The sequence below is a fragment of the Chelonoidis abingdonii genome, chromosome 1 (genome assembly GCF_003597395.2).
Source record: "Chelonoidis abingdonii isolate Lonesome George chromosome 1, CheloAbing_2.0, whole genome shotgun sequence".
NCBI lineage: Eukaryota > Metazoa > Chordata > Testudines > Testudinidae > Chelonoidis > Chelonoidis abingdonii.
In genome coordinates, this window is record NC_133769.1 from 173086523 (window position 1) to 173098535 (window position 12013).

The window sequence follows — 12013 nt, forward strand, 5'->3', positions numbered from 1 at the left end:
TGTTGCTACATAAATATGTATCACATTTAATCTAGGAAAGGTCCTGGTCAGCTTTTCGAAAATTCCAGCTAGTACTCTTTGGTGATTTCAACTTTTTCTCAGCCTTGGCACTCAATAAGCATAGGGAAGTGATCACTTACCATTATCTTCTCTCTAAATTTCTGAGCTGCATTTACTAGCTATATGATTTGATCTTTTCCATCAGAAAACTGTTCCGTTGACACGTTTTCAGCCAACTTTTCTACTATCCTATCTCTGAGAGTGGTCAATGCTGGATTCTCCAGAGACAGGTGTTAAAAATCCATACTGTAACATGGTCGGGGGAGGGGAAATATCCTCTTGACCCTAGCTGCTGATCAGTTTATGTCCTGAAATGACATGAGACTTTCTAGCCCTTGTAATTTTTATCCTATCTGTGCTACTCACAGAGAGAGAAATTGAGCAAGATGTTTCAAATTGTCATAAGTAACATAGCCCGAGGTTTTCCAGCTCTCTCATGCCGCAGATCATTCCTCTTCTAATACCACAGGTGTGTATTTATCAAAAAGTTGAATTCTGTGGTCCACCAGCCAAGGCACTACAATTTGAGAACTGCAGCCTTTGAACAGTATTCAGTGCTCATACATATTCTCTCTCATGTACAGACAAAAATCAAGAGCAAGTTACTGAGACATAGAGATGGTCAGAAAACGAAGGGTTTTTTTCAATGGAAAATTTAGAGTTTTCAGTAAAAATTCAAAACTGAAATGTTCTGGCCAAAAAACAAAGTATTTAATTTGCCAACCTCAAGTCTCAAAGAAATTGTAGTTCAGGTGTTTCATGCTCCCGTTCTTTCCATAGGCTTGGTTCCCTGACTGGACTACATTTCCCTTTAGGCGCCACAGTCTCTCCACTTAGTAAAGGGAGGCAGGGCTTAATGCAGTTGCATGGCTCCAATGCATCATGGGAGATGAAGGCCAGTTGGGAAGCCTGGCCCATCCAAGAGAACAGAAGCAGGAGGGAACCAAACTGCAACTCATATAATGCATCACAATGGCATTTCAGAACTGATTTTTTTTTTCAGATTTTGGACATTCAATTTTTCTACTAAAAAATCCCCCAAATTTTCAGGAGAAAACAGACACTTTTTTGCAAAAAAATTCATTTAGTTGAAAACCCAATTTTCCACCAACCCTACTGTGATTATTGTATAGCTAGGCTTGGTTCTAAAGTAGCAGGTAGTGATGTGATTACTTTTATTTTGTATGTCTAGTTAATTATTTAAACCTCACTGAATGGAACACACTGTCTTGATTAACTTCTTACTCATGTAAATGTCTAGTATTTATTTTCAGAATTACTCCTCTGTTGTCTCAATGCTATTTTGCAGCACTGTGATTAAAAGTGGTGAGGATTTAGTGTTGTAGGCAGAAATGGATTGTGAAATCTATGCAGCACTGTCTGATGTGACACTACTGCTGGTACAAGTAATTGCCCCGACTGGAAGGTTTAGCCTGGGTTTCTGGTTTGAGAATGACCCAGCATGTCTGATCTGACACTAAAAATTCACCTGAAAGGAGAACCCACTGTATTAAGTCAATGTTCAGTTGTAAACTTTTGAAATACAATGATAATGTTTTGTTCGGAGTTATGACTATTTCAGAGTTAGAAACAACATCCATTCCCGAGGTGTTCATAACTCTGAAGTTCTACTGTATTTTCCAAGAATATCCCTGTCAGAATGTCTCATTGCCACTAGAGCCTTACCTTGGAGTCTTGTTTTAGAATTTCCGTTGTTTAGTTTGATGTGGCTTTCCTGTAAAGGGGAGAGTATTTAGGTTGTGGACAGATGAATATTCTGCAATTCCAGAAATATATTTTGCCACAGTCAGTTGTTTTGGCTCCATGTGGAAAATAATCTTACAAACAACAAAGAAAGCCATGACAACAATCTTCACAGTGAAGTATGGTATAATTAAGGGGTAATTTTGAGGTAATTCAGTTAGTCAAATCCCTACCTGCCCTATCCAAGAATAAACATTCCACAGCACAAAAGCAAGAGTATTTAAGAACTGTTCTTGGTTTAATAATATACCATGCTGCTCTCTACTTGTACTTAGAGTTATTTTTAAAAGAAGAATTATGAATGCAGGATTACTCATGCATCTGCCAGTATCAGCTAGTAGCCCTCTGTTTGTCTGTCTACATCATAGAAGGAAAGGTTTGCAGCCATTCTTTCAGTGCATTCACTCATAATCTTATCTGGCTTCTCTCCCATGGAATTGTTCCCTCTGTTCACTCAGTTTTTCATGGTATAACACCTCTGTCCTGCTTAGCACTAGCTCTTCATTCCTGTTTTCGTTTTCCTTTCAGCACTGATAGGTACTCCAGAGAACTAGTAGCTGCTGAGGTTATACCTTCAAGGGGAGAGCATGTGAGTAGTGTGAGCTGTGCTGTGGGGCTTCTGGAAAGTGGGGGTGGGAAGGAAAGTAGCAGAAGCAGTGAGGGAGGCAGGAGACAGGGCTGTGTGAAGAACTGAATATTCAGTTTGGGTGCAGATCCAAAAGCTTCAAAAAAATAATTAGCTTCAGGTCAATCTGAAACAAAATGTTTCAATTTTTCAAGGATTTTTAAAAAAAATCTTTTAAATGCTTTGAAAGTAAGAGAAATTCTGAAACAGATAAATTGTCAAAATCAACCCAAATTGATGAATTGTTTCAGTCAGTCTAAAAAAAGGTTTTGCATGGAAAAAAAATTCATCCAGCTCTAGCCAGGAGAGCAACAGTAATGTGAAAAATCCAGGTTTGTTGGGGTATCCCAGAGGGTCAGGTGACCAAGGCACATTTTCGCTAGGTGAAGCAACTGGCCTAGGAAAGAAGCGATCTGGCTCTATCTCTTTTCCATAACATGCTGAGAAGCCCAGGAAGGCCTGCTCTAGATATGGAAATGAGCTAATAAACTGTTAATTAAAGCAAACTGGATTTTCAGCATATATTATAAGCAGGCATTTAGGGACATAAGGGTCCAATTCTTCTGTGAGTTACACCTCTATAAGTCTCCTGAGGAAACTACAAGGCATTGGTCACCTTCCAGAAAACACCATCCTAGCCACCATGGATGTAGAGGCTCTCTACACAAACATCCCACACACAGATGGAATACAAGCTGTCTGGAACAGTACCCCTGATGATGCCACAGCACAACTGGCTGCTGAGCTCTGTGCCTTTATCCTCACACACAACTATTTCAAATTTGATGACAATATATATCCTAACAGTTCCAAAGTGGCCATCACTATGGGCACCCGCATGGCCCACATTGCCACATTTTTAGGCCTGGAACAACGCTTCCTCAGCTCTTTGTCCACGTCACGCCCCTTCCATACCTAAGCTACATTGATGACATCTTCATCATCTGGACCCATGGGGAAGGAGACCTCTGGAAAATTCCACCACGATTTCAACAGCTTCCACCCCAACCATCAACCTCAGCCATGGACAAATCTACACCGGGAGGTCCACTTCCTAGACACCTGGTGCAAATAAGTGATATCACATTAACGACACCCTATAACTGAAAAACCGTACCGACCCTAGGCCTACCTTCATGCGCTCCAGCTTCCAATCTCGGGCCTCACCACAACCGTCCATTGTCTACAGCAAGCACTGAAGGGTACAACTGCATCTGCTCTAACCCTCAGAGCAGAGACCACACCTAAAAATCTCCACCAAGCATTCTCAAAACTACAATACCCGCACGAAGAAATAAGGAAACGATCAACAGAGCCAGACGTGTACCCGGAAGCCTTCTACGCAAGAGAAACCCAAGAAAGAAACCACAGGAATCCACTGGCCATCACATACAGCCCCCAGCTAAAACCCCTCCAACGCATCATCAAGGGATCTCTACATCCCATCCTGGACAATGATCCGCAATTTCACAGGCCTCGGGGCAGGCCAAGTCCTTGCCGCACAGGCAACCTGCCATCCTGAAAGCATATTCTCACCGGTAAAATTGCATAGCACCAACACCATGGAACTCCTAACTCAGGCCAATCCATGCAACAAACCTCGATGCCAACTCGCCACATATCTACACCAGCGACACATCACCGACCCTAACCAGATCAGCCACCATCAAATGGTTCATTCACCTGAACGTCCACCATGTAATATACAACCATCATATGCCAGCAAGCCCCTCTGTTATGTAGGTCGGGCCAAACTGGAGAAGTCCTCTATGGAAAAGGATAATGGACAAAATGAAATATTAGGAAAGCAATATACAAAAACCTGTAGGGAAACACTTCAACCTCCCTGGACACACCATAGCAGATCTTAAGGTGGCCATCACACTGCAGCAAAAAAAAACTTCAGGACCAGATTTCAGAGAGAAACTGCTGAGCTTCAGTTCATCTGCAAATTTGACACCATCAGCCCAGGATTAAACAAAGCCTGTGAATGACTTCCCAACTACAAAACCAGTTTCTCCTCCCTTGGTTTTCACACCTCAACTGCTAGAAGAAGGCCTCATCCTCCCTGATTGAACTAACCTTGTTATCTCTAGCCTGCTACTTGCTTGCATATATATATACCTGCCCCTGGAAATTTCCACTGCATGCATCTGATGAAGTGGGTATTCACCCATGAAAGGTCATGCTCCAAAACATCTGTTAGTCTATAAGGTGCCACAGGACTCCTTTGCTGCTTTTACCTCTCTAAATGTAGAGCTCCTCAGTTTCAGTCCATTATGGTTCTCCAGATTTATACTTGTGTAACCAAAAACACGTGCAAATGCATTTGTTTCCAGGGGTACCAAGTACAACTAAAACTATTTCTGTTGACTGCATGTGAAGTTGTGTGTATCTAAGTGTGGACACATGAAACCTTTCAGATTTTATCTGTTACAGAAAAGAGTCTCTGTTGCACTCCCAGCTATATGGTGCTCAGTAACCAAGGGAGAAATTCTCCTGTGTGCAAAGGGCCAGTACACAGCCTTCAAAAGGAGCCTTGTGTTGGCCGTCTTCAAAGGGGGAATTTCACTGTAAGCGATTTAACCTAATTGCCCCCATGCACCTCATTTGTGTCATTTCACGGTGTAAAATGATTTCTGATAGCTCCTTTCTGCTGTTCATTCAAATCATTTACCATGTTCAAAATCGCTGGCCACTGAAAGCTTTATTTTACTGATATGGAAGCAAAAATTAACATGACCTTAACATATGAACAGTTTCACTGTTACAAATCCCCATTTAATTCCTCACAGAAATTATTTGCACGTGATCTCTGAAATGCTGACTCTGGCTCTGTCTTGTAAGGAGGGTAACCATGCCATTTCGGTCTCTTTTATCTACATAAATTGTGAAAACTCATGAGACAATAGGATTTGTAGATCAGCTTATTTGGCAGCCTTGGGCTGTCAGATTTTATGTAGTTCCTTATTGAAAGGTGGGTCTACCTCTGAATAAATTATGGATGACACACCAGATGTAGTTATAAGCTGTTCCCACTATAGTTACTTTTGTCAAGTGTCTTTTTGTTGTGTGTATTTCACTGTTGAGATCAAAACCTATGAATTATACCTCCCCAAACTAATGAGATTTTAAAACATTACATTATTTTTTCCGTCTTTTGATTTTGAACTCCTACTGCCCATCTCTAGTGTGACAATTACCGTTGCTCACTCTCCTGAATGTATTGGGTAAGGTGATTTTGGCCCCTGCTGCAGGAGCTCTCACCTCCACATTGGCCTGTCCTCTGCTGATGGAACATAAATCCACACTGTGTAGAAGTCAAGCATAGGAGTTTATTATGTACAGCACTGATGGAGTGTCACCTTGCTTTTTAGGCTCAGAGACACACTGTCAATAATTGATTACAGTGGATTCTATGGATTTTCCATGACCGGGGGAAAGTGATGGCGTAGGTAGTCACAAACCCCCAGAGAGGTCTAGCAGCAAGACAAGATAGCACAGTAGCCAATAATCAAAGGTTACATAATGTCTCCATCCATGGTTTTAGGTTAACAAGTTAACATTTAATTAATACTTTAATAAAATGTATTAGTATAAAATATGTATACATGTTGAATTCTGATTTGGGATTCATTGGAATGAAGTGGGCTCCTCTGATTGTCCAACAGGTACGTACCTAGAGGTTAAAGCAAAGAAACAGTGAAAGTAGATGGCAATAAAGATTGTTTTCAAGTTACTCATTTTAAGGCAGGCATTGGTCCCTGGGAAAGGGAGGTGGGAGGAGGCCATATCTTATACTGACATACTTGAACCTTTCATAAACTTAAGGTTGGCGTGTGGGAAGAACATCTCCCCACAGAAGAAATGAACACAGCAGAAACAGGGCTTCTTTGTTCTGTTTGCAACTTTGAATAAGACACAATTATTGCTCCAACATCTGGCAATTTTGCTGACCAGGTTTATCTTAGCAAAAGTAAGATTATCTTTTGTTTATTCTGCTTTCTCTTAGCTAATCGCTATTTGCTAGGCCTCTGGTCTCATGACCAAACTCTGGACTTTTGGGGCCTGTAAAAGAGCTGACACAATCCATATACCAGATTGTTATATAAGCAGCACATGAATTTTAACCTTTCACCTGTCCAGCACTTAATCCTGTCCCCCAGCCCCTCCAAAAGTTCAGTCTGCACCCAGCCACATTACTCATCTGTTCAGCCCAGCCTCACTTCTGTCCCACCTGGATTTCTTGACCCTACTTCTTCCAGATGTAGGCCATCAGCAGAGGGGTTCCCTCTCCCCTTTCCAGAGTGAGGGCTGCAGCTCCAGTGGCTCTTCACCCACCTCTCCCTCTTCCCAAGCTGGAGGCGGCAGGGGGAGAGCAAGGAGCAGAGGCACAGTTCTATCTGTGTTGCTTACAGGAGAGAGGAGGGAGTGGAGCCTTGCTGAGCTGATGGGCTCTTTGCATCCTCTCCCCTCCTGTGAGAATGGTGAGCGAAGGGGAGAGACTCTGCTGGATTATGGCAGTGCAAAATTTTGTAAGGTGCCTGCACATTGATTTAACCATCTATGTAGCCATCCTTCAGAAATTAAGAATCTGAATATTCTTTCTGTATTTTATTTTACTCCATTTTTTTTCATTGTTAGAAAATGTGTTTCTTGTTTATCAGGTAACTTTTTACCCATGATTTCTATCAAGCTGCTTTTAGATGGAAATTGGAGTTGAATTAAAAAAGGCACAAATCAGTCAGCATTTAAAAATTGTTTTAATTAGTTAAATAAAACTACTTTAAATGTGTAGATTACACAAGAAAAAAAGTGAAACTAAAAGTGTTTCTTTTGTGCACGACAGCTTGAAACTACTAACAACTGGAAATAAGTAAATTACCAGAGTTCACTCTGTTCTAAAGACTGAAAATAATATAAAAACTTAATGAAGTACATGGCATGTTGTGCCATATTTGTACAGCTGGAGTTCAAACGTTTGTTAAAGATGTCTTGCCCCCTAAATTGATCCTGTCTATAAAACAAAATCTTGGACTTGGCCCTCAGAGTATATCAGGAGGACTCATTGGTTCAGCACATAATTTAAAAAAAAATTGTTTTAGTAGATTCTAGTATGTTTCAGCCTTTTAAGGTGTGGCTTGCCTGTTATGGGCTGGAGGGCCTGGGGTGAGCGCACTCTGATTACTGACTGAGCTACAGCCGAGAAATCATGTGATTTCCCCATGAAAAGCTGTTGGGGATGGTGGGGATCAGGAAACTGCAGGAAGTGAAAGGGTCTGCAGGAAATGCCTGACATCAGGGGAGTCTGGAGCCTTGTGTGGGAAACCCTGACTGGGTCTGGGCTTGGATTGGGACAGAAGAAGAGCTCTGGTGATCGAACATGCCACAGCTAAGTATAAATTTTTCTGTTGTGGCGATTAATGTCATTTGGGGACTCTAAGGATTGTTGTGAACTGTTTCAATTAAAGCAGACACGATTGGTAATAACTCAGATAAGCCCATGTGCTGTTCTTAAGAGGCCTCAAAGAGAGGAGAAACAGTGGTGGGGTGCTGCAGAATGACCTCCAGCCACGAGGGGGCACTCAGAAGGCAGCTGGCCTTGTTACAGGCCTTAACATAGCCTGTCATAAATTCAAATTTAATTTTAAACATATTTGTTTTTCAAAAAGAAAACTCTGATTTAAATTTTAAAAATCTGTTTTTTGTTTTGTTTTATTTTTATTCTAATTTTTATTTATGCTCCTGGAGAGCCATCAGTTGGTAACTACCACTGGTAACTACTCACTACTGACCTGAGGTGGCTTTGATTCACTAATCTATTGTACAAGTGAAATGCTCCATCAAGTTAAACCAGCAACCCCACTATCACCACCGTTATGAATCTCCAGGAAAGGGCTGTGTTCCATCAGGACAGCTTGTGCCAAAAGAGAAATAACTGGCACAAAGTATGCTCTAGTCATTAACTTTTGAATTATCTCTTTTGAGCTTCATTCAGAAACAGATTCTCAAGGCACATTCTCTAGTTAGAAAACAAAACAAAGCCTCCAAAAGGCTTTCACTTTAAGAATCCTCTTCCTTGGAGGAAATAGTAAACCTAGTATTGAGGAGACTGATGTCAGAAGTATACTGAAGCCCAGACAGAGGAACCTGATAACAATAAGCAACTGCTGCATAGGGACTTAGCTGCCCAGCATGAGTTGATGTAGTTGTAACTCCTTAAGGTGCTCTGTCTGCCTTTAGTGGCTGGACCTCATAGAGATTTGAGTATGCACAGTCTTTGAGCTAACAGACCGTAGCTCCTGTTGTTAGATCAATAGATCCTGAGTTAAAACCCTAAAGATCACAGTTACATGATTACATATTTACTGGCAGTTGTGTTATTCATTCACTAGATGTCTCTGTGTGCTACAGAGATTTCCAGACGAGGTATGCTTCCTGGTAAGCAAGGGAAATAAAGGTGGAACTCAAGCTACATGGTAGCCTGTCTGTGTGTAAGAAATCCAACGCTCAATATAATGTGACTGGGGAACCTTTAGTTACAGGTGCTGCTGTATTTTAAGCAGTCGGTCAGTCCCCTTTTCTTGTTTTCAACAATCAACAAGATTTTCTTCCATTTTCTTCTTTCTTGTTTTCTAGAATTTAAAACATCTTAACCCATCTACTGGATCATTCCTTGGCAAACCTGATTCAGCATTAGGAGCAGTGACCTGGTGTGGCCTGAAAGTAATATCAACAAAAGGGAAGTGTGATCTGATCTTGACTCTGTAGCTGAAAGACAGGAATTAAAACACTGACATCAGATCAGACATATCAGGGACAGACCTAATGTCATCTGTCTCAGTCCCACTGGACAGCAACTATCCACCTGCTTCTTTCCTCCTATCTAGCTGATCACGTTCTTCAGCAGTGAATGACTGATACATCTGGATCATCTGTCCATGGAATTCATTCACGAGACTTGTTCTTTCCCTTCCTTACATTCCTCTTCTTGCTGTTGATCTTCAACATGGCTCCAGCCACACTTCATTTACCCTGCACTACTGGTGAAAGAGCTATAGAATTTCAAGACAGGCTGTTAACTAGACAGAGCAGTAGTAGCAAAGCTAATGAATAAAAGCTAATCATTTAAGGATTAAAAAAGCCAGAATAAGTTATTTTCAAAGGTTGAAAATGAGGAGCGGAAAGAAGGAGTTAAAATTAAATCCAAAAATAGGACTACTGACATTCCTCATTGCTCCTTTTTCATTCCATTTTCACCCCTCATATCTCTTGTGTTTTCTGAAGTAGCAAATTCCAGCTAGTGCCTCAGCTTACTCCCTGCTCAGTTGCCAGAACGTTTGGACTAGTCCTCACAATGCCCTCCCTGGGTGTTTACGTGCTATTGGACTAGTTCTCTCAACTTTGCATTTGGTAACTTATTTATACAGAATAAACAAATGCTTTTGCCCAGGGCAGCAATTATCCTCCACCTAGAGATAACATCCTACTTCTCAATGTTACATCAGATGGCACACTCTGACCTGCCTAATGACTGTGCTTTCTGTGACTTCAGGAGCATTTATATAAACATTTGCATAAAATAGATTTACCCATGTGTGATAAATACAGGGGAGAGCTCCCTTTTATGGACACCCAGCCAGCCAGTAGCTATAAAATCCCTCTTAGTAGCTGTCCTCTAATTGCTTTACCTGTAAAGAGTTAAAAAGTCTCACTGCTATGCATAAGTAAAAAGAAGTGAGTGGGCACCTGGCCAAAAGAGCCAATGGAAAGGCTAGAACTTTTAACATTGAAAAACGACTCCCCTTTTGTCTATCTGTTGTTGTTCTCCTGGGGAGAGGCAAACGGCAGAGCTATGATGTAAAAAGCTTGGGCCAGGTATGAAAAAATCATCAGTATCATACCTAGAAACTACTCATTTAAAACCCCAGATATGAAAGTAGATCAGGAAATGTCTAGGAAGATGCAATTAGGTTTATCCATTTTCTTTCTTTATGGCTTATGGATTCCTCTGTGCTAACCCCAAGTCCTTTTGTTTTGCCTGTAACCCTTAAGCTGGACCTCAAGAAAACTATTCTTGGTGCTTAATCCTTGTAGTTGCTCTTTTAAATTCTAGCAATAGCCTGAGTTCCCAGAAGTATTTTCTTCCCTTTTTTTGTTTTTAAAAAAATCTATCTTTTATAAGAACAGAATCGAATTTGTCCTAAGAGGTTAGTGCACAGATTGTTTAATTAGCTGGTGGCAACAGCTGATTTCCTTTTTTTTTTTTTCTCAGCTCTTCCCTGGAGTGGGGGTGTGTGTGTGAAAGAGCCTGCAGGTACCCCACAGGAAGGAATTCCCAAGTGCACCTGGGCTCTCAAAGGATTTCTGCACTGGGGTGGTGGCAGCATCTACCAATCCAAGATCAGAGAAAAGCTGTAACCTTGGGAGTTAATACAAGCGTGGAGTGGCCAGTATTAATTTTTAGAATCCTTGCGGGCCCCCACCTTCTTCACTGGAATCAGAGTGGGGAATCAGCCTTGACACCATGTCATGTTCTTATACAAGGGCAGCACACACACCATCACGACAAACTGAGATCAAGCATTCATTCCAATTTTTTTTTTCAATTGTCTTAGCTTTTTCACACATTCCATATGATCTTAAAGTTTCTAGTGGTGGTCTCAGCCCAATCTTTGTTTCTTCTTAGTTCGAACAATCACTTTTGTCATTTTTGAGTTGTACAAATGAGAAAAATATACTTCTGCTCATAATTCCTTATCAGAAATTTTGTGCTGGGGCTAACTCACACAGCCGAAGCTAGAAACCATGCATGTGGCTTGTTTTGTAAGCCTAACTGAGTATTAAAAATTTAAGCCACACTGGAAGAAAAATTGACTTCATCTAAAGTTATGGCTGTTTAAAGTTGACCACCTCATGCAGCATCAACCTTAGGATTTTTCTGACTTTAATGCATTTGGGGATTTTTTTAAGGTTATCCTGGTTCAGCATGTTCCAGACTGGTCACTTTAATTTGGTTAAGGATGGCTGGGTTTAGCAGGGTCTTGGTTAAAGAAAACCAGCACATCCTAAGCTTTTCTCTCTAAAGAGGTCAAGTTAAAGAATAGGCCAAGCTCTGGAGAAAGTGAACAGCTCAAAATGTTTGATCTGAAAATTATCTGTGGTGCTTTTTTGTAGTTCTTGCTTTGGGTTTTGTGCATATGTGTGCACAGGGTGACCCTAATCCATCAAAATTCTTAAGCATGTACTTAATTTTAAGCATGCAAATAATCCCACTGGACTCACTCGGACTACTTATGTGCTTAAAGGTAAGTACATTGCTCCATCCAGACCTATATTTTGAGACAGATGATTCCCATTTTCCACACTCCAGCCCCAGTCTACCTCTGTTTTTCTTCCTTATCTATTTTTAACAGCTGTTCCCTGACCTATAGCAATAATCACAGGCCAACGACAGCTCTCACCCATGACAGACATGGCTTCCTGTTCCTATAGAAACAGTAGCTCTTTGTAGTCTATTGAGAGGATGTTAGACAGACAAGGTGGGTGAGGTAATATCTTTTA

At 41.1% G+C, this 12013-nt stretch overlaps 1 protein-coding gene across 2 annotated transcripts in view; it reads left to right on the forward strand.

Annotated features, from left to right (window-relative positions):
• The window catches only part of LOC116825367 (OX-2 membrane glycoprotein-like), a 41791-nt gene extending 30139 nt beyond the window's left edge, over positions 1–11652 (forward strand). For both annotated transcript variants that reach the window (XM_075072714.1, XM_075072710.1), the window contains exon 7: positions 9089–11652. In XM_075072714.1, coding sequence (XP_074928815.1) covers positions 9089–9095 — 7 coding nt within the window. In that variant the 3' untranslated portion in view covers positions 9096–11652. The remainder of the gene's footprint in view (positions 1–9088) is intronic.
• Positions 11653–12013: the final 361 nt, after the last annotated feature.